This window comes from Lissotriton helveticus, chromosome 4_1 (genome assembly GCF_964261635.1).
Source record: "Lissotriton helveticus chromosome 4_1, aLisHel1.1, whole genome shotgun sequence".
Classification (NCBI taxonomy): Eukaryota; Metazoa; Chordata; class Amphibia; order Caudata; family Salamandridae; genus Lissotriton; species Lissotriton helveticus.
In genome coordinates this window covers 1,273,196,155-1,273,218,098 of record NC_136063.1, presented here as the reverse complement: position 1 = coordinate 1,273,218,098, position 21,944 = coordinate 1,273,196,155, and the positions used below count along the sequence as shown (strand labels likewise).

The 21,944-nt window shown below is 41.4% G+C and overlaps 1 protein-coding gene across 1 annotated transcript in view; it reads left to right on the top strand.

Moving 5' to 3' along the window:
- Window positions 1-14,246: 14,246 nt before the first annotated feature.
- The window catches only part of LOC144829070 (cytosolic non-specific dipeptidase-like), a 406,044-nt gene continuing 398,346 nt past the window's right edge, over window positions 14,247-21,944 (top strand). The window contains exon 1 of the mRNA XM_078687833.1: window positions 14,247-14,300. Coding sequence (XP_078543959.1) covers window positions 14,298-14,300 — 3 coding nt within the window. The 5' untranslated portion in view covers window positions 14,247-14,297. The remainder of the gene's footprint in view (window positions 14,301-21,944) is intronic.

The following is a 21,944-nucleotide window of genomic DNA, read 5'->3' as shown; positions in this document are numbered from 1 at the left end:
TGCAACAAACACCGACCAAATATGGCTTGCGTGTTGCAAGGCACGCCAGTTCCTGCTATCATCCCCACGTTCAAGTTCTTCGAAAATGGTAGTTATTTGATGCTCAATAATGAAGATTGTTCTGGGTTAATTAAAAGTATTCATTTTATCGTAACAGTAAATGAACGGGTTATTTGCTGCAGAAATGTTCTATTTCCTCCCACACATGAACATAGGGAGTTTTCAATCTGGCCACAAATACCAACCTTGGGAGCACATTTCAACAGCATGGCAAGAATAAGAGCTCTTTTGTCTCAGAGAGAGGTGGCCTTGAGTTCGGCCCGTGAAACTTTCGTGCTTCACATAGCGAACACCCGTACAGAGGTGCAGACCCTTTTAAATACAGATTCGACTTTGCATTTCAGCAAGATTACCCATTCATTTCCATGCAGCAGGAGGGCCATAGGAATGAAGGTGCAATTTGCGATTAGCAATTACCTCATCGCAAATTACGAATTTTTCCGACGGTGCAGGGGTATCTCAAGAACACCCTGCTGCACCCCTGAAAAAAAAATTTGGGGTCATATGGCGCACATAAATTTTGAAAACATTCCTTTACCTCAAAAACGATTTTCAACTCATAATTTGAAAACACTGCACATGGGGAAATGACTTAAAATGTCCTTAAGACACATAAAAGCATTTTTTGATTGCCTTTGCAGCATGTTTCAGTCACCTTTAACATGCCTATGTAACGGAAACATTCAAAATCTAAATTTGCCATGCACAGGTGGGAGCATATTTACAAGCAATTTGCTCCACAGACAAACTTCTTACATTGAAATGGGAAAAATAACATCAGAGACTCTCAATTACCTTATAAAGAAGCAGACACCATTATGTCCTTCTCATCAATATTAAAACCATTGCTTTTTCTCAAAAACGATTTACAAGTCATAATTTGAAAACACTCCACAGCTCCTATGCACATAAAAGCCCTGTCAGTACTAATACTTCACATTTTCTCCAATTACAATTTCTCAAAGAAACAAAATCTATTTGTGAAACACTTGAGACAAAGCAACATTTGAAAAACACAACTTTCTTCATAATTTTCTCCTTAAAGCACACTATTTTCTATCTAAATTAAAGAAATTTTTTCTCACCTTAGCAAATACTTTGAGTTTCAAAACAGTCTCAGAAACACACCAATTTGTCTTCAGCAGAGCAAAAGGTATGCACTCCAGAGTCTGCAGCTATCAAAAGCACAGAAATGCTGTAATTCCTCACACAGATCTCTCATGTCACCCAATCAAAACTCTTCCCTCACTTTTTTTCAAAGCAAAACCCTTCCCCCCTCTGCCCCCTCTCTGCTTTTTCTGCATAGCAACCACCTCTTGCAAGACCTCTCACACAACAATGTTGCAATTGAACTCTGAACTCTCAGTGCACCTGCATATCCAAAGCATTCTTTCATTTAATGATTTTTTCTCCGCCACTCAAAATACATCTTTCAACGAACTCATCCATGCACACTAACTTTCTGTTTTCAGCAATCAAAATCCACCAATCACTCTTACTGCTTCATTAACACAGAAACTCCTCAGTTTTTTTCATTTTACACTCTCATTTTTTCAACTGCCATTTCATTGCCACACTTCATCTGACTGCAGGAGAACCTTCTCTCGCCATGTTTTCTGTCTGGATTGTTGGACATAGCTACATCTATTGGGCTCAAAGGTACGCTGAAAACAGGAATTTACCTAACCTCAATTTACAAGATGTGGAAATTAAGTGGTTTGGCCACAGAGGATTAAAATGTCACCAATTGATACCATTGGTGAAAACCTTTATGCATTTGCCAAAACCTGACCTGTTAATTGTGCACTGTGGAGGTAATGATTTGGGCACTTTGACTGGGGTAGGTCTGGAAATGCTTTTAAAGGACACCTTTGAGCAATTGATGGCACTTTTTCCTCAGACTGCCTTGGTATATTCAAATATATGCCAAAGACAGAAATGGAGGTGGTCGAACCAATTTTGTCCACAAATTGAGAAATCGAGGAAGCATGTAAACAAATCTGTTTCAGCTTACATGAGAGACCATGGAATGGGCTCCCTGTACAACAATAACTTGCGTTACTACATGCAAGATATCTACAGAGGAGATGGAGTTCACTTCTCAGATGAGGGCAACAGAGTTTTCACTCTGAATTTAAGAATGTGCATTGGTACCTACTTATAAGTACCTAAATGTACCATAAACCCAAAAGCTCTTCTCAGAGCTACCCTACATCTGATCACTCACAATTATTATTGTACTCTAACTTTTTTCACTAATTTTCAAGAAAGTACGCTCCCCAGAACGCTTCCCGGTTCGCGAACCGAGCGCACTCCACGCAAAAAAACTAAAAAAACGGTATATATTTTTTTGCCCTGCGAGAACCTTTCAAAGCCTCCACATCAAACCTAGGGGGTCAGGGACGATCTACTATGCCCCCTTATGGTCATTTGCCCCTTCGCTTTGGCCTCCTCTTGTCTCTCGATCCTACCGAGAGACAAGATGGCGGCCGCTACGGACTGTTTGGAATGTTTACAGACGCCGAAAAACCAATCAGCTTCGCAAACCTCCGTAACGCGAAAAGTACGCAAAGCGGAGCGCTGTTACAGATATATATCTTTTTTTGAACGTTAATTTCTCAAAATCCACTGGAGCACATATATTGAGACCTAGCAAAGGCACATCGGGCTACCAGTCCCTACAATTTTGCCAAGTTTCGTGCAAATCCATTCAGCCGTTCGATTATTATTATTATTTTTTTTTTTGCCCCGCGGGGCCCTTTTAAAACCTCCACATCAAACCTAGGGGGTCAGCGAGGATCTACTATTCCCCCTTATGGTCATTTGCCCCTTCGCTTTCGCCTCCTCTTGTCTCTCGATCCTACCGAGAGACAAGATGGCGGCCGCTACGGACTGTTTGGAATGTTGACAGACGCCGGAGAACCAATCAGCTTCGCTTCACAAAGCTCCGTTGCGCGAAAAGTCCGCGAACCAGAGCGCTAACCGGTCCGCTGTTACAGATATATATCTTTTTTTAAACGTTAATTTCTCCAAATCCACTGGAGCACATATATTGAGACCTACAAAAGGCACATCGGGCTACCAGTCCCTACAATTTTGCCAAGTTTCGTGCAAATCCATTCAGCCGTTCGGGCTAAAAGTGAGGCCAACCGCCCTATGGAAATTAACATGGGAAAAACGCGTTTTGGGACCCCCCTTTTTTCTCGGCCCCCCCTTGACGAACCCCCCCAAATTTTCAAAGGCTGCTCAGAAACAAAATGTGCCATTTTCCTGAAAATTTCAGCCAATTCCGTCCACAAACGGCAAAGTTATTAGACATAAAATTTTCAAAAAACCCATAGAGAAAAAATCCTAACTATATATACCTACTGGCGACCGCCAGTAGGTAATATATCTATATCTATATCTATATCTATATCTATATATATATCTATATCTATATATATATATATATATATATATATAGATATAGATATAGATATAGATATAGATATAGATATATATATATATATATATATTCCAACAGCAATTACCCTTGATTGTGCGCTCTCAGGAAGAAGCAGGCAAACAACAAAGTGGGTAGTCCAGGTTTATTCCACACAACGCGTTTCGGCGAAAAGCCTTGATCACATGTAGAGGTGCACACAACAAACAGACACTGATTACGTTTTTTCAACCTGGTAATGCATCGACATCAACATGGGACTAATCCCTTAGTGAGTCTGCCAAAGTAAGGCCGCCATCTTGGAGTGGTTAATAGTAAAATACACGGAATACCCTCTGATAAAGAGTAACGCATATGCCCCTCTCCCATTGTGCGAACCAGCAAGAAATCCATCAGAAATACATAAGTTATAATCAAATCATGTGTTCAAAATTGATGGAAATATCGGCATACTCATTACATGGAGAAACATATATGTACAACCACAAGATATCATGAATCTGACCGTGCTGGGAGCAATGGTACCTGACAATGGTATGCAAGTGCATATGTCCACACCCCCATTTTCGTGCTCAGTCTTGAACAGTACTGCATACAATATTACATGAATTAATATGCAGTGAGTGCAAAGTACAGAGTCGAAAGTGCTTGTGCTGGATCTGGGCAGGGGGTTAAGTTTGTGCATTTAAGAATCAGATTCCATTAAGCGCCAAATAGTTTCTGCGTTATGATACGTATGTCATTCCAATTCCATTAGTGAACCATCTCCTGTCCCACTGGTCTCCTTGTTCTGCCTTTTGCAATCCTCCAGAATGGTCTCCCCTCAGATCAGAGAAGCCCTGGGGTGGTGTCTGGACAAAGTCCATCATGTGAGGGGTCTTCCCTTTCAGGTGTCCTCATCCCAGGTGGTGACCGCAGATGCCAGGAAGCTGGGCTGGGGGAACCTTTGGATTCCTGGTCTGTTATGGGGTAAAGGGGTCACCTGCAGGCTGGTTGTTCTTCTAACTTTGGGGAGCTAACAGCTATTCAGTTGGCTTGTCAGGAATTTGGACCAGCACTCAAGGGGCATCATTTGCTGGTCCGGATGGACACTCAGGTTGTGATGGGTTTCTTGACCACCATGGGGGTTGCAGGGTTCTGTCTTTGTGGCTCCTGGCTCAGTAGATTCTCACCTGGGCGGAGAGCAATGTCTTGTCTCTGCGGGCTGTGTGCCTCCGGGGAAGGGAGAATTTTGCGGCAGACTACCTGAGTCTTTCCTCCCATTAATTCATTCTCTTTGACGACACGGTGTTCCATGTGTTGCAGAAGGGGTTTGGGTGTCCGACAGTGGTCTTATTTGTGGACAAGGACAATGCTCTCCTGCCCCATTTCTGCGTGTTTACTCCTTGTCTAGAGCTGTGGCACATACATGCATTGTCATTCAGGTGGCCCGCAGCATGCTTTATACATTTCCACTGATTCTATTGCTTGCCAGGGTACTGTGCAAAATACACCTGAAGAAAGCTTTTATACTATTGGTGGTGCCAGGGTGGGTCTGGTGCCCGTGGTACCCTCTGTTGAGGGAGCTTGCGGTTCAGGAGTGTTGGGTGATTCTGGATCATCCGTATCCCCCGACGGGTTCCCCTTTACCAGCAGGTGTTCTGCAGCGGCTCCATCTTCAGGCCTGGCTATTGAGAGGGCGGCTTTGTTGTCTAGGGGTTGCTCTGCTGAGGTGGTTGACCTGATTCAGAGCTCCAGGTGTCCTGCAACTCTATGGTCTTGTGCAAGCCCTTGGAGGTCATTTTCTAGATGGTGTGTCAGTAAGGGGCTGGAGTCTCTAGTTCGGTAGATCCAATCAGGATCCTGGGTTTTATTTGTCTGGTGGTTTTTTGTTAGGCCTGGCTCCCATTACTCTCCGGGCATTGTGAGTGGCTTTGCAGGCTTTCTGGAGTCACCATTTGGATTAGTTAAATACTTTTGTTTCGTGGTTGATGTGTGGTTTCTTTCTATGGGATTCTCAGGTGATTTGTCCTGCTCCTGCCTGGGATTTCCCATCGCTGTTGCATGCACTGCAGGATGCTCCTTTCAAACCTTTGGGGAGGTTGAAGTCAAGTTCTTCTCTATGAAGGTTGTTTTGTTAGTGGCCTTTGTGTCAGCTGTAGGATTGGGGAGTTTGGGTCCTTTTTTCAGGTCTCTTCCTTTCTTGAGGGTGCTGCCTGATATCATTGTTCTGCAGTGCTATCTGAAGTTGTTGCCCACGATCCCTTCCATGACTAATGGTTCCAGGGACGTTGTTCTATCTACTTTTTCTCCAGCACTTCTGGCTGGGGTGGACGCAGGTCTTCTTCTGTTGAATGAAGATGGGCAGTGTTTGTGTATCTGGGGAGAACCTTGGATTTTTGCAACTGTGACCAATGCAGGGTTAGCCCGACCTCGATATCTAATTGTGAGAGCATGCACTTCTCCCTGGATTTTAATCCCACCACAACTTTTTCAGGAATTCTTATTTACCGCCCTCCGTACCAAATAGGAGACTTCCTTGATTCGCTCCACTCAAAGATCGCTGAATCAGTGATCACCTGTCCCCATTTTTCATTATTGGGAGATGTCAACATCCATCTAGATGACTCCAGTAACATGATGGCCAGGTCCCTAGTAGATGATCTGGCAGCCCTCCAAATTACACAGAAGGGCTTCCAACCCACTCACGAAAAAGGTCATCTCTTAGATTGGGTATTTAGCAATGACCAAAGACTAGAGGTAGGGACACCCCTGCCCCTGGCCTGGACAGACCATTACCTGGTTCCGATACAATGGACACCAGCTACCCCAGCACCAGTTGTTCCCCGTACTATCCTGCAGGGGAGAGAATGGTCAAAAATCTCGGTGGACCAGTGGATCGAATCCTTATCTCCGGCCCCTTCCCAATTGGGAACAGACCCCACACTTCTTTATGACACCTACACTAATTGGTTGTGTACAGCTCTCGACTTTGTTGCACCTTTGAAAGTTCTTAAAGAAAAAACCAAATCAAGAAATTCCCCATGGTACACTCCTCAACTCAAAGAGCTGAAAAGAGGCTGTAGGAAACTGGAACGCACCTGGAGGGTTTCTCGCAATAATCTAGATAAACTTAGTCATCAAGAGGCAATAAAAAAATACAAAGCAGAAATTAGGAACTCAAAAGCCTTGTACTTTGAAAACATAATTATTAGTGCCTCCAATTCATCAAGTGAAATCTTTAAAATTGCAAAATCCCTCATTGACACCCCGACTATTCCCCTTGATCCTAACAAAATCCAACTACGTTGTGACAATCAGGCAGAATATTTTCACAAGAAAATACAGAATATCATTGCCACATTTAAACCACCCAAAGGCTCCCCTTTACTACAGTTGACGCCACATACGCTGGATGAATTTCCTCTACTCAATGAGGACTCACTGGATATTCTGATGCAGAGGGTTAAATCTGGCTCACCTACTGATCCGGCCCCCCCTTTCCATCTACTTAAAATCAAGGACATCATTGGGGCTATTATTCTTAAAATCTTAAACTCCTCTATCACCACAGGCATAGTCCCAACAGCATGGAAACGTGCCCAAGTTAGAGCACTTTTAAAAAAAACAACCTTGGACCCTGACAACATGGCCAACTATCGTCCAATTTCACTCCTTCCCTGGATTAGCAAATTGCTGGAGAAACATATTAATGCCTCCATCACTCAATACCTGGAACATAACCTCCTGCTCCACGATTCCCAAGCAGGTTTCCGCCCAAAGTTAGGCACAGAAACGGCCCTTCTGACTGTGACTGAGGTGGCTAGGAAACAGATGGATCAAGGCGGCACTGTAGCAATTATGTTGCTTGATCTCAGTTCCGCCTTTGATACCATCAACACTAGTATCCTCCTTGACCGCCTACGCCACATAGGAATTACAGGGAAGGCCATAATATGGCTCCAATCTTTTCTGGAGGACCGTTCCTTCGAGGTAGTCGAGAGCGATGCCCACTCAAAAATCTGGCCCCTCGATCAAGGTGTACCACAGGGCTCGTCTCTGAGCCCTACCTTATTTAATGTGTATTTACAACCCCTCGCGGACATTGTGCGCTCGTTTGGCCTAGATATCGTAACCTATGCCGACGACACACAATTAGTGGTATCCATGAATCAGCCTAATACCTCTCCCCCTAACCTTACGAATTGCTTGGTAGCGATAAATCATTGGATGACCTCCTCACACCTAAAGCTCAATGGTGAGAAAACTGAGCTTATGATTTTGGGCAACTCACCTACTCCGGGTCCTACGCTCGACTGGCCCCCCAGCATGGGGAACCCACCCCAACCCAAGACCCAAATAAAGAGTCTGGGCATGTGGTTGGATTCAAAGTTAGACTTCAAGCAACAAGCTACTGCCCTGTCCGCTACTTGCTTTGGCCTGATGCGGATGCTCAGGAAGGTGCTGCCTCTTCTTCGCTTCCAGGCACGTAGAATCATGGTGCAAGCCATTATCCTGTCCCGTCTGGACTACGGAAACTCACTATACTTAGGAGCCCCTATCTCTACCACCAGAAAACTTCAGACTACACAAAATGCAGCCGCTCGCCTTCTCCTAAGCCTGGGCGGGCGAGACTCCGGCACAGCAGCACTAAAGAAACTGCACTGGCTGCCCATCAAGGCCAGAGTTGTGTTTAAATCCATGTGCATTATGCACAAAGCCATGTGGAAAACTGCTCCAGCCATGGTTTGCTCCCTTGCAAACCCCTATCTCCCTAAAAGAAGCCTGAGATCCAGCTCAGCTTTCCTGGCTACCGTTAACAGAATCAAACAGGCAAGATGGGGTGGACGCTCCTTCTCCTGGAATGCCGCTAGAGCCTGGAACTCCCTGCCTGACACCCTGCGTGGCGAGCCTAACTTGCTGAAGTTCCGGAAGGAACTGAAAACGCTTCTCTTCATCTAACTTGGCTCTCTGACTTTCTCATGACTCAAACAATATAGCGCTACGAGGCCTCCGGGTAGCATGCGCTTAACAAAACACCATTAATAATAATAATAATAATTTGTCACTTTTGGCCCGGTGAGGTCTTGTCATAAACCAACAGTTTCAGTTTCATTGAAAGTTTGATATCATGCCTAAAAAGGCAATACCAGCAATTCAAGTAGACCTGATCTTGGAAGAGAAATCCTCATTCCTTTCTGAAGATCAAATCCCACTCCTGCCCGAGTGTTTCTAGTTCTGGAGTGTTTTATACTCACCTTTCTGCAGTTGTGTTTTTAATTACATAATTTTCCTTGTAACACTCTTTGTGTGGGAGGTGCCTGGCTCCCGTTTTTAGGCTGTGTTTAGGCTCTTTTATCCCCAGTTTGATTTCCTTGTAGCACCTACGGTGCTTGGCAGGTGCCTGGCTCCCCTCTTTTGCCCCCTTGCTTTTCTGCCTTACTACTCTTGACGAGCTCTGCCTCCGAGAGATCCTCTCTCCCCACTGGTGTGGTCGGCCCCGCCCCACCTTCCTCTGATTGGTCGCCTTCTCTGATGAGGCTACGTGATCATGCCTGATGCGCGGACGTACGCAGAGGGCGTGCTGCTGGCATGCCGAAGGCAAGCCTGTCTGCGCCCGTCCGTGCCCGTCTGTGCCCGTCTGTGGCCAGGGGCCAGTCTCCACACCCGTTTGAATAGTTATCAACTACAGTTCTCGTCTCATGTTCTCAGGAACCTGACCCACCCCCAATCCTAGAGGCCTGTAAAGGTTCCATCCAGGTAAGTGAGGGCAAAAGACATTGCAGCCATTATTTCTTCTCCCTAAAAAAAAGTTGGTAGTTACGCATTTTTCCGATTTTCAAGCAGAATTGACACAATTTTAAATCAAACAGCGGTGTTGATCTTTCTTTCATTTTGTTTAGCCTCCTTATATTGTCCTTCATTGTAGGACAACTTATCAGTCGAGTAGCCTACCTGCTACTGTCTACACTTTCCTTAGAAACACTAGTGAATTCCTACAGGAAGGACAATGCCCACGCCAGTGCTACTCAGCAAGAGAGTGCAAACCCAACCCAAAGTCACCTCGGTAACATCAGCTGCCCAGGAGATAGCCCTAATCACAAAGCAGATCTGCAAGGGGAGGAAAGAAGGAGCCCCAGGCCCCAATGGTATTCCGCCAGCCTTGTTTAAAGAAAAAAACACAGAATGGGCGACCATCATGCAACCGTTATTTACAGAAATTAGACTCCTAAATAGAATCCCAGATTCTTGGAGAGGGTCGACAATCGTCCCCATACACAAAAAAGGCAATAAAATGGATCCTAACAATTACCGCTTAGTAGCCCTCATCGACAACGAGGCAAAATACTTGTCGGGGACCATTTCAGAGGAGATCGTGTCATGGGCGGACTCAAATCAGATCATACCATTGAACCAGACCGGCTTCCGTAAAAACACAGGAACAGCTACTAACATTCTGGATATCTCTCTGATTACTGATGCAGCGAAAACAAAAAAATTGCCACTGCACCTGTGTTACATCGATTTCAGTGCAGCATTCGACAACATCGAGAGAGGCAGGCTTTGGGGGAAACTAGCACAATGGGACATACCGCAACCGATTCTAAACATGCTGGAGCTTCTCCACTCTGATACCTGGGTGCAGGTGAAGCTAGGAAGCGGCACCCATCTGTCATCCAAAGTACGCACCACCAAAGGCCTCAAACAAGGGTGCGTGATCTGTACATGGCGGACCTACCGAGCCTACTCAATACATGCAACTCTCACTCCCCGAGGTTGGGAGGAAAAACTCTAAGCAATCTACTATACGCGGATGACGTTGTACTCCTCAGCCATACTCATACTGGCCTTCAGAAGTTACTGATCGAAATGTACAGCTATGCAATGCAAAACAACCTAAAAATAAACCTGAGTAAAACACGCACGATGACAATCAACACCAGGAATAAACACCAGAAGTCCTGGTCCCTGGGCGGCCGGAAAATAGAGCCATCCCGCGAATATAAATACCTGGGAGTCATTTTTGGGGGCATTGTGTCCTGAACTTACCTGTGGGGGTCCCGTGGCTGTTTTCCTGCCTGCACACGCTCTCCCCCGCCGCCGCTTGGACAACGCGGCCGCCGAGGGGGGAGAGCGACTGGGACTACATTTCCCAGCGTCCCCTCACTACCAACGGGGGCGCAGACCTGACGCATTATCCAGCAGCGCCCGGAGGCGCATAAGAACCAGCCGCCCCAGCGGCTGAGCGGGGGCCATTATCTTGGGGGCATTGTGTCCTGAACTTACCTGTGGGGGTCCCGTGGCTGTTTTCCTGCCTGCACACGCTCTCCCCCGCCGCCGCTTGGACAACGCGGCCGCCGAGGGGGGAGAGCGACTGGGACTACATTTCCCAGCGTCCCCTCACTACCAACGGGGGCGCAGACCTGACGCATTATCCAGCAGCGCCCGGAGGCGCATAAGAACCAGCCGCCCCAGCGGCTGAGCGGGCGCCATTATCTTGGGGGCATTGTGTCCTGAACTTACCTGTGGGGGTCCCGTGGCTGTTTTCCTGCCTGCACACGCTCTCCCCCGCCGCCGCTTGGACAACGCGACCGCCGAGGGGGGAGAGCGACTGGGACTACATTTCCCAGCGTCCCCTCACTACCAACGGGGGCGCAGACCTGACGCATTATCCAGCAGCGCCCGGAGGCGCATAAGAACCAGCCGCCCCAGCGGCTGAGCGGGGGCCATTATCTTAGGGGCATTGTGTCCTGAACTTACCTGTGGGGGTCCCGTGGCTGTTTTCCTGCCTGCACACGCTCTCCCCCGCCGCCGCTTGGACAACGCGGCCGCCGAGGGGGGAGAGCGACTGGGACTACATTTCCCAGCGTCCCCTCACTACCAACGGGGGCGCAGACCTGACGCATTATCCAGCAGCGCCCGGAGGCGCATAAGAACCAGCCGCCCCTCCCGCATCGCGGGACGCGCGCGGGAGTGCCGGGCTAAGCCCGGGCAAAGGGCGGGCCCTCTGTGGCCCTCAGAGGCACAAGGAGGCCGGGACGGGCCATCTCCCTTGGCTACGACGAAGGTACTGAGCTGATTTATTGTATCATAGGATCTGTGATCCCACACTGTATTGTTATAATCTTGGCGCTGCGGCTCTGATTCCCTTATATCATGTCCATCTGGGAGGAGCTAAACGCACTGTGTGGCACGAACTATGTCCAGGACTTATCTACCCCCGGCATAGTGGGTAGAGTTTCTGATGAGGAAAATGACATTGACACTGAGATCCTCTCTAATGCCGGTAAATTATGCACTACCCCTTCACTATCTCCCTCCAACCATCCCATATCACCCTCAACCGAGGTTCTCAACAGAATACCTGATTCAGTACCACCTCTTCATCTGACCCTATTGACCCACATCGAGCAACTGTTATCAAGACTACTGTCACCCTTGGTCACAAAAATCAACACTCTGGGAGAAAGGTTGACCAGTATCGAAAGCATAATATCAAGGAACTATATTTCAACTGAAACAACAGCTACATCCACTCCCCATAGTAACAACGAAAAGCTCAAGCCCACGACACGCACAAAAGCTCAAACTGTTGTACCCCTCATGTCTATATCACATCCAAGAAGCAAGAACACCACTCATAACTCCGTACCCGTACCCAATAGAGCCCGCAGGACCGCACCTGAAAGCAGGACGCGGATTAACTTACCTCCAGAAGCCGCCCCTTACGTGACTGTTCTCTCCGGGGTCCCTGTACCCAATCAGGGCAAATTTGAATCCCACCGGGACTTGTTCAACAAAGCCATCTCTTGGCTAAAACTAAACAGACCACTTCCACCTGACTTAGATGGCGGCATTTTGAGTGTCAGGAGGGTGGGGTGGCTGGGTACGACACCCAAAGACATCCCGGGCGACCTGATTTTAATTAAATTCAAGAGTGCGAACACTGTCCCCTATTTGCGATCTTCCCAGTCCAAAGAGGGAGATGGCCCCATTCGTATCTGGGACTTGTACGATTTTTATCCCAGCCCCCGACCCCATTCGTCCCTAAGGCAAATGACATGGAGTCACAACTTATGATGAAACGGGAATCTAAGAATCGTGTGCTATTGACCACCTACCCTTTTCTTGATGGTGCATGTACCCTTTTCTTTTAGCTGAACTGCCAATTTGATTTTAGTTTGTTTTATTAGTTGGTTCTCTTTTACTTTGTAATGATATGTTGAGTCATTTATATATGTATGTATTTTTTCTTGCTGCTTTTATGGTTTAAATCAAAAACCGAATAAAGCTTTGACTGACTGACTGACTGACAGTGAAGGTTCATTTGCCCAGCAGCTGCAGGAAACAAAAAGAAAAGAAGCTTTGATCGCCGTCACACTGAAAAACTTAGCCAATCAACTGTCAGGGCCAACTTTGACACCGTACTTGAAAGTCATTCAGCCTAAGCTACTCCCCTCTATTTCCTACGGCAGCGAGGCACTACGAGGAAGAGATTCCAGGAACCTAGACACTATCCAGGCAAAAGCTTATAGAACAATGTTCTCGCTCCCGCCCTATACGTCGCCTGCGCAACTAAGGCTGGAGTTTGGCTTGCTAAAACAGGACCTCGCTAGACAGGGAGCCTACATCATTTGCTGCCACAAACTCCGCCCTGCCACAACCGACACACTAAACTCACTGCTGTGGCACGACATACAAAGCAGGGACGCATCTCAGGTACGCTCCTACCTGAAGGCAGCATTGGGGGCCGTCAAAGCATCTGCGCTCTGGGACATGCAACTCAGGCAAAACCGTTCAAAAAACTAGTCTGGAAAAACATTAAAAATCTTTCCTTACTAGAGGACAAGGTGGCCTTTGCAAAAAGAAACCATGCATGGATGACATTAAACACGTATAAAACACTGACACCACAAGCAGATTTCAGCCAGGCTACTCAAAAAACATAAAACTGAAGTTCTTGAAACACAGACGGGTGCTGCCCAGCAGAGAGCACCTTCCACCATGGCTCAGGGGCAACAGCCACGAAGCCTGTCCACTCTGCAACCTAGAAAAGGGAGACATACTCCACATGACCTGCCTTTGCGAAGAGCTTTGACAAGCCCGCCAACAGCTCTTAAAGGACCAGTTCAAGCAGATAGGGACTAGCACACGAAGGCAAGCGGTGCTCGCCTGCTTGAATCCTGCAAACACTAAACTGAACTGCAGATACATTAAGTTCCTGGCAATAATAGAGCAGACTGCCAAAAAATCCAAAAATTGACGATCATCAATACAACCAACAAGATAACGGCCATTAGGTTGCTAAAGGTGCCTGCTGCCCTGGCCCCGGGAAAAGACTGCTAAATATTCATGTTGGGTCTTCTACTGCATGTTTTAAACGATCAAACTTTTCTATTATACTTTTTAAATTTTTTAATGTAAAATGCTTGTATTGGTTTTAATTAACTATGCATAATAAACTTACCTTACCTTACCTTACAGGAAGGACTATTGTGTTTTAAAAAGTGCGAGGGTTCCCCCTAGTGAGAACAAGTGGCCTCTTCCTCTGCAGGGACCAAAGCTTGGTTCATCTCAGTTCTTCCATTCCTCTGGGGGACGCCACTGGCATTTTCCGCTTATTCTGTTTGGAAAGGCAAACTGGGAGATCAGGGATCACGCTCATGTTTGCTTTGTTTACTGTGCATGCACTTCGGTGAGTGTGCGTAGAAAGTGAAATAAAAGAAGGCGGGTTACTGGTGGCAGCTGCAGAAGGCAAGAGTTGACAGCACCGAAAGGAACTCAGGTCTGCAAATCACCACCACCTCCCACAATGGTAAGTAATGAGATGTGTCCTCCAGTCTGTCTTATATGATTGTTACATTATGTTCAAATTGAACCGAGTGAGCAGTAAAACATACTTTGTATCCAGGAATTTGAAGGATGAAACTACGTTTGAGGGACAACAGTTTGGCATTTTATAACAATAGGGTGTAAATAGTGAAAGCTCACATTACTTCATTGTTTAGAAGCCGTTATGTCTAGATTAGGTCTTTTCATCATTAATACTTTATTACAGTCACTAAACGATTGACAAGTAAAAGAAATACCATACTCTTTTCTTTTTTTAATTACGATCCAAATAATGCTTTGGCATGAATATAAATATATATCCACAGGTAATGTTCGTCGTGAACTCATCCTACAAGTAATCAACGAATATAAATATAGAAATATACTCTTTTCAATGCTTTACAATGTTTTCATCCATATTCTCTTGCAAAAATGTTTATATAAAATAGTAGGGTAGAAATCAAACATTTGATCGAGTTTTTTGGTACAAATCAAACGTTTCTGGAATCTGGCCGCATTGTGTGCCAACGGACAAATCATTTTGTGGTTTTTACTTTGCAAATAGTCAATGGCATTGCTGGCAATGTTCGGCTTTTGTTAATGTAAGGTCCTCGGTTTCACTGGAATCGTGCATCCAACTCAAAGGATTAACCAATTAAGCATCAGGGTTGATTAAATTATGCAGCAAGAAAAGGCAAATTATGTGGGTAATGCGACGCATTTTGTGATAGAATTAGTACATTATTTTGTCATTTTGACTCAGGGTAACACTGTCTACTAATAAGATTTCACCTTATTAGTACCAGTTTAACAACCAAATTCACCAATGAGAAACTGAAAAATGACCAGTCTGCTTCTGCGAATGCCTTTCCACTGTGTGGGAACCCATGTCACAACATTTTTAGTAACTTTTGATCCTTTGAAGCTAAAAACATTTTTTTTTGTTAAACTCACCAGATTATGCAGCGGTTGATGGATTATGTGACAAATGTGGCAAATCCATAATTAGGCAGGAAACACTGGAGTTGCAGAATCGCGTACCCAATGACCCTGGTAATAATATAATAATAATAATACAATCTTTATTCAGCATATACAAATACCATTAAAGATACAATATATAACAAGCATTAGAAATGCAATGGGTCTCGCTTTTCTTGAGTTAGAGATAATGGCATTGTAAATGCCAATGTATTTTAGCCATGTGCTTTGGAGTGTAAGCATGTGGCGTGTGTTGGAAATATTTGTGTTGGATTGGAATATTAGCAATGGTGGCATACTGCGCTTTAACGCATTATCTTTAAAAGGTAAAGTGCAGCAAAGTGCGTTTGCTACAATATTTAATGGTGAATGCGTTAACAAGCGATATGTGCATTGATGGGTGGTGGATGTGTGTGTCTGTAGGAATTGTGCAGTGATGGCTGGTGGTGTGTGTGCTTGGTGGAAGCGTGCAGTGGGGCTTGAGGTGTGTGTGCCTGGTGGTAGCATGCAGTGACGGCTGGTAGTGTGTGTGGCTGTCAAGCGTACAGAGATGGATGGTAATGCGTGTGCTTGGTGAAAGGGTGCACTGACAGCTGTTGACGAGTGTGCCTAGTAAAAGAGTCCATTACAACGCAGTTTTTACCACGCAATACCATTACCACGCATCTTTTACCACGCAAATACTTTTACCACGCATACATTTACAACGCATACTTTTACAACGCAAATACTATTACAACGCATGTATTTTACAACGCATTAAAAGATATTTTTTTATTAATTTTTTAATGTGTAATATTATTATTATTTATTTAAATTATAAAAAATAATATATTTTAATTATTTATATTTTAATTATTTATATTAATAAATTATAAATTAGGAAAAATCAATTATTATTCATTAATTTATTTAATGAATATATTTATTTATTAAAAAAATATATTTCAATATTTAATACTCGAGTATTAATTTTGCAACCATGTATTACTAAAAAATATATTTTTTAAATAATAATTAAATCAATTAAAAATCAAGTATTAATAATTTAATATTTAATTTTATTAAAATATATAATAAAAATATTATTTTAATTATAATAATATATTTAAATATTTAATACTCGAGTATTAATTTTGCAACCATGTATTAATAAAATGTATATTTTTTCCAATTATAATTTAATAATTTAAAACTCAAGTTTTAATAATTTATTATTTAATTTTATTAATATATTTGAATTTTTAAATACTCGAGTACTAATTATGCAAACATTTATTTATTTAGGTAATATTTATATTTATTTATTTATATTAAAATATTTACATATTTTATATATCTTTACATGATTTAATTATTTTATTTAGGTAAAAAAGTATATAAAAATTGGATAAAAATTAAATGTTTAAACTTTATAATAAAATAATAATATTTGTAATATTAAGCAATATTTTATGATATTTTAACTTAAAAAAATTAATTACAAATATATTTTAAATTTTGGTTCCCACGGTTTTACATTGATTTCTATGGTAGGAATTGTCCTTCATTTATTTTCATGACATAGCATATAGGTCCCGCGAAACAGTTAAAGGATGATTAAATGAAGAGGATAGAGCGAGAAAAGAAAGAAAAAGAAGCAAGAAAACAGGTAAGGAGACATTATAGTTATAATATATATAATACATTTAATTAATAATAAATAGTATAAATAAATATAAACAAACAACAGAGGCAGAAATTTATTTGTAAATTTTTTATTTAAAAAAATATATTTTTCATTGAAAGTACTTTTTTTATTAGATTTATTGCATATTTTTTGAAACTTTTATAATACTCGTACAATTTATTAATAATAAAGTAAACTTTTAATATTTTGCAAACAAAGTAGTCCCTTGTTGATCGTTGTATGCAGCCATGACGTCATGCCGTTGAAATGCGCGTTGGCGGCCATCTTGAGGAGCATCGTTGGAGGAAGCAGCAGGAAGCTGATCTGCGTCCAGGTAGGAAACTTTTTAAACTTTATATTATATTAAAATAATTATAATCGAATACATTTATTGTACGGGAAGAATAAGTCGAGGTTGTTCTTTAAAAAAAATGTAAAGTTACTTAAAAATGCATGTCGCTAAACATATAACGATAATATGTCTAAGTCGGGTTCCGTGTTAACTAAAACGATAGGTATATTAAGTACATTACATTGTAAATATGTAAATAGATGTTTAAGTTAATGCAACTTGTATATGCTTTTAATTTATGCTGCATTTATTTTCTGAACAAATGTTTGTATAAAAATGCATTTTTGAATGAACTAAAACATTTCGGAAAATGATAGAAAGTAAATCGAGGTTAATTTATTGTTTTGAAAAGCTTCATTTACAAAGTATGATTGATATTTTTTTGATTTAGGCAAATGGATTGTGTATTTGCTTCGTGTTTTTTGAAAAAGGAAAAATAGATTAGTAAACGTTTTTGGCATTTGGTTGATTTCGGTGCTTGACGTTGGAAGATAGAAAGTTATGTTTTTTGGTCTTGGATTTATTTTTGGAGAGCGTTTTTATGCTTGAATTATTTGAGAGATGTTGTTATGAGAATGAGATTTATTTTGAGAAATATGTGTCTGTGATTTCATATGTGCTTTGGAATAGTTATTGATTTAAGATAATATTTGTTAAATATTATGCATATTAATAGTTTGGTAATGCGATAATATTTGACATTACTAAAAGATCTGAATAGTATAGAATAATATGTGTATAATTTGTTTGAAAAATTTTATTTTTTAACTTAAAAAAACAATAGCAATTTATAGAGGAAAAAATGTGTAGCCAATATTAGAAAAAAATGTCGTTCATAATTTTGCTAATCTTTTAATATAACAACCTTGTTAAGAATATAATCCATTTGCCATTACAAAAAGATCTTTGTAGAAGCTTTATAAAAACAATTTATTGAGAAATAGGAAGGAAAAAAAGAGTTTTTGAGATTTTATCAAGAATGCATTTTTAAAAAATCGAATAGTAAAAAAAAACATTTTTCTTTCTAAAATAAATGGAATCTTCACTAATTATAAAAAAAACACTCAAAATAATGGAATTAAAGAGTGTACACAAAAATTAGGAATAGAAAGAACCCCGACTTCTTTTTGGAAAAATTAATTTATTTAAAAAATAAAAAGCCAATTTCAATTTTTATGAGGAATTAATTTTGGAGCAAAGCAGGAAAGTAATGTTTTAATAATAACTAAAAAGAGAGAATGTTTGCAAGGTTTTCCAAGTAATCAAAAAGCCACGCACAACGAAAACTGTTGCAGTACCGCCAATAGTCGTTCAGACATTTCCTTTGTTTTTTGAGTAATCCGTGAGTTTAGTTTACCTGTGAGAGTTTGAGAAATTCTCATTTCTTGGAAACTTTGCTCCTTCTTCAAAGTTTCCAAAAAAGAGTAGAAATTAGGGTGGTGTTTGCCAATTACATGATTGAAGGAGTTATGCCATCCCTCTATGGCATTATTTGTTTTAGCCTCTCCCTGTAAGCAACTCGAATAACAGTTCCACCACTCCACATGAAACCGTGGCTTCCTCCTGCGACCCGATCTGCTTAGGTGTCCAATCCATGTGTCTTCCATATAATTTAGAATAGGTGCCAATAATTCTTCATTCCTTAAATAATATTCAGATTCTATAATGGCAGTGTAGTATTCGTCTACACTTTCGGGAGGGACAAAACAAAGAGCAGTTAATTTTTTAATTTCGACTTGTAGTTTGCTGTTTGATGAATATTCTGTAACAAGGGGTGTTTTTTGTACTTTACGCCAGAATGCCTGGGAAAAATGGAAAAAACACCCCTGAATTTGGGTATCCGTGTACATTTTGGAGATCACATTGATCATGCTCAATTCAAAATCAATTATTATTTTCCTAGGACTTTGGTGAGTTTTGGATTTTATAACAGACAAAAATTCTGTGTATGTTGCAGAAGTTTTATCAGGCAGCAAACTATACACTAGGGGTATTACACTATTATTAATTTTAGCATGTATTGTATAAATTTGGGTGAATGGATGGGGTGTGCTTTTAAACGTCCCATCCATCATCCAAATTTCACTGCTTTCTAACAAGGTTACGGGGAGTACTAAATATTAATATACGTTTCTGAGGGTTTTCATTGTCGTGCAAAAGGAAAGATTCATCAGAAAAAGATATAGTAAGCTCATGAGGTATAACTATGTCTGAAAAGGTATGTGGTGTATTAGTTTGGGTATTACTTGCCTGCTTTTGTCGTTGAATTATTCTACGCAAATTGTGGATTGTAGGCATATTACTTGCTATATGTGTAGGGACATGTTGAGCAACCTCTCTTAAAATTGTTCCTGTGGAATCATTGGAGGTGCTTGCCATTACTTTCATCTCATTTACCGTTTCCCTTACATCAACCTCCGTTGCAGAGGCAGAGTGGTTGTGGTCAGTTGTTCTTACAATAATATCATCAACCGTTACCGCTCTGCCACTGCAACGGGTTGAAAAGTAATTCACGCACCTCCAATGATTCCTTGTTAAACTTATTCTTTCCCTACAATAAATGTATCCTCCATGATTTAAGAGTCGGTTTCCTTTTCGGGACATTATAAAATTTGCAGTTGGATGAGTAGTCATGTTCTAAAAGAGAAAAAATATATATATATGAAATTTTATGTATTTATAAAAATTAAAAATATTTTTAGAATATATAACTTTTAAATTACAGCATTTTATGAGAAATAAGAATGGTGAGTAATATGTTTAGAGATTGTTGCTAATTTATAAATGCATTATTTACTCAGTGTTACAATATTTACTTATTTATTTTTAACATTCAAGACTTTCAAAAATGTTGCACTTTTCCAAAAAATGGAATAGTATCTAATACATATACACTTTTAAACAGTTTAATGACTTCATTCTTTACTTGGAGTATTAATAGTAATTCATAGCCTCAGACAAACAAGCACTTTCACTACTGCAGCACTTACTTGGAGTTGGAATAGTAATTAATACCCTTACATTATCCAGCACTTTCCCTACTGCAGCACTTATCTGGAGTTGGAATAGTAATTAATAACCTCACACTATCCAGCACTTTGCCTACTGCTGCACTTAACTGGAGTTGGAATAGTAAATAATAACCTCACACTATCCAGCACTTTACCCACTGCAGCACTTATCTGGTGTTGGAATAGTAAGTAATACACTTACACTATCCAGCACTTTCCCCACTGCAGCACTTAACTGGAGTTGAAATAGTAATTAATACCCTTACACTATCCAGCACTTTCCCTACTGCAGCACTTACCTGGAGTTAGAATAGTAATTAATAACCTCACACTATCCAGCACTTTACCTACTGCAGCACTTACCTGGTGTTGGAATTGTAATTAATAACCTCACACTATCCAAAACTATCCCCACTGCTGCACTTAATTGGAGTTGGAATAGTAATTAATAACCTCACACTATCCAGCACTTTCCCTACTGCAGCACTTAACTGGAGTTAGAATAGTAATTAATACCTCTACATTATCCAGCACTTTCCCTACTGCAGCACTTACCTGGTGTTGGAATAGTAATTAATACACTTACACTATCCCGCACTTTCTCCACTGCTGCACTTAACTGGAGTTGGAATAGTAATTAATACACTTACACTATCCAGCACTTTCTCTACTGCAGCACTTACCTGGTGTTGGAATAGTAATTAATACCCTTACAAAATCCAGCACTTTAACTACAATAGCACTTTAAGAATTGATTTACCTTATTGGTATCTGTTTCTTTGTGATGAAAAATGTACACAGAATATGTTTTGGTTTGTTGTTATCTGGTTGGCGGAATATAAGTTGGTTTCTTTTTCTAAAAAAAAGGAAAGAAATATTGATGATTATTATTCAGTTATTGACTTGGTTTTTAAAATATTGTGTCTGTTATTTTGAAAATGAAAAATAATTCTTCTTTGCAATTGGACAATATTTTAAAGTATATTAGTGGAAAATTGACATGTTTCAATTATCTGGCACTTTCTCTGATGCAGCACTTACCTGGAGTTGGAATAGTAATTAATGCACTTACACTATCCAGCACTTTCTCCACTGCAGCACTTAACTGGTGTTGGAATAGTAATTAATACCCTTACACTATCCAGCACTTTCTCTACTGCAGCACTTAATTAGTGTTGGAATAGTAATTAATACACTTACACTATCCAGCACTTTCCCCACTGCAGCAATTACCTGGTGTTGGAATAGTAATTAATACCCTCACACTATCCAGCACTTTCCCCACTGCTGCACTTAATTGGAGTTGGAATAGTAAATAATAACCTCACACTATCCAGCACTTTGACTACTGCTGCACTTAACTGGAGTTGGAATAGTAATTAATAACCTCACACTATCCAGCACTTTCCCTACTGCAGCACTTAAATAGAGTTAGAATAGTAATTAATACTTCTACACTATCCAGCACTTTCCCCACTGCTACACTTAATTGGAGTTGGAATAGTAATTAATAACCTCACACTATCCAGCACTTTGCCTACTGCTGCACTTAACTGGAGTTGGAATAGTAATTAATAAACTCACACTATCCAGCACTTTCTCCACTGCAGCACT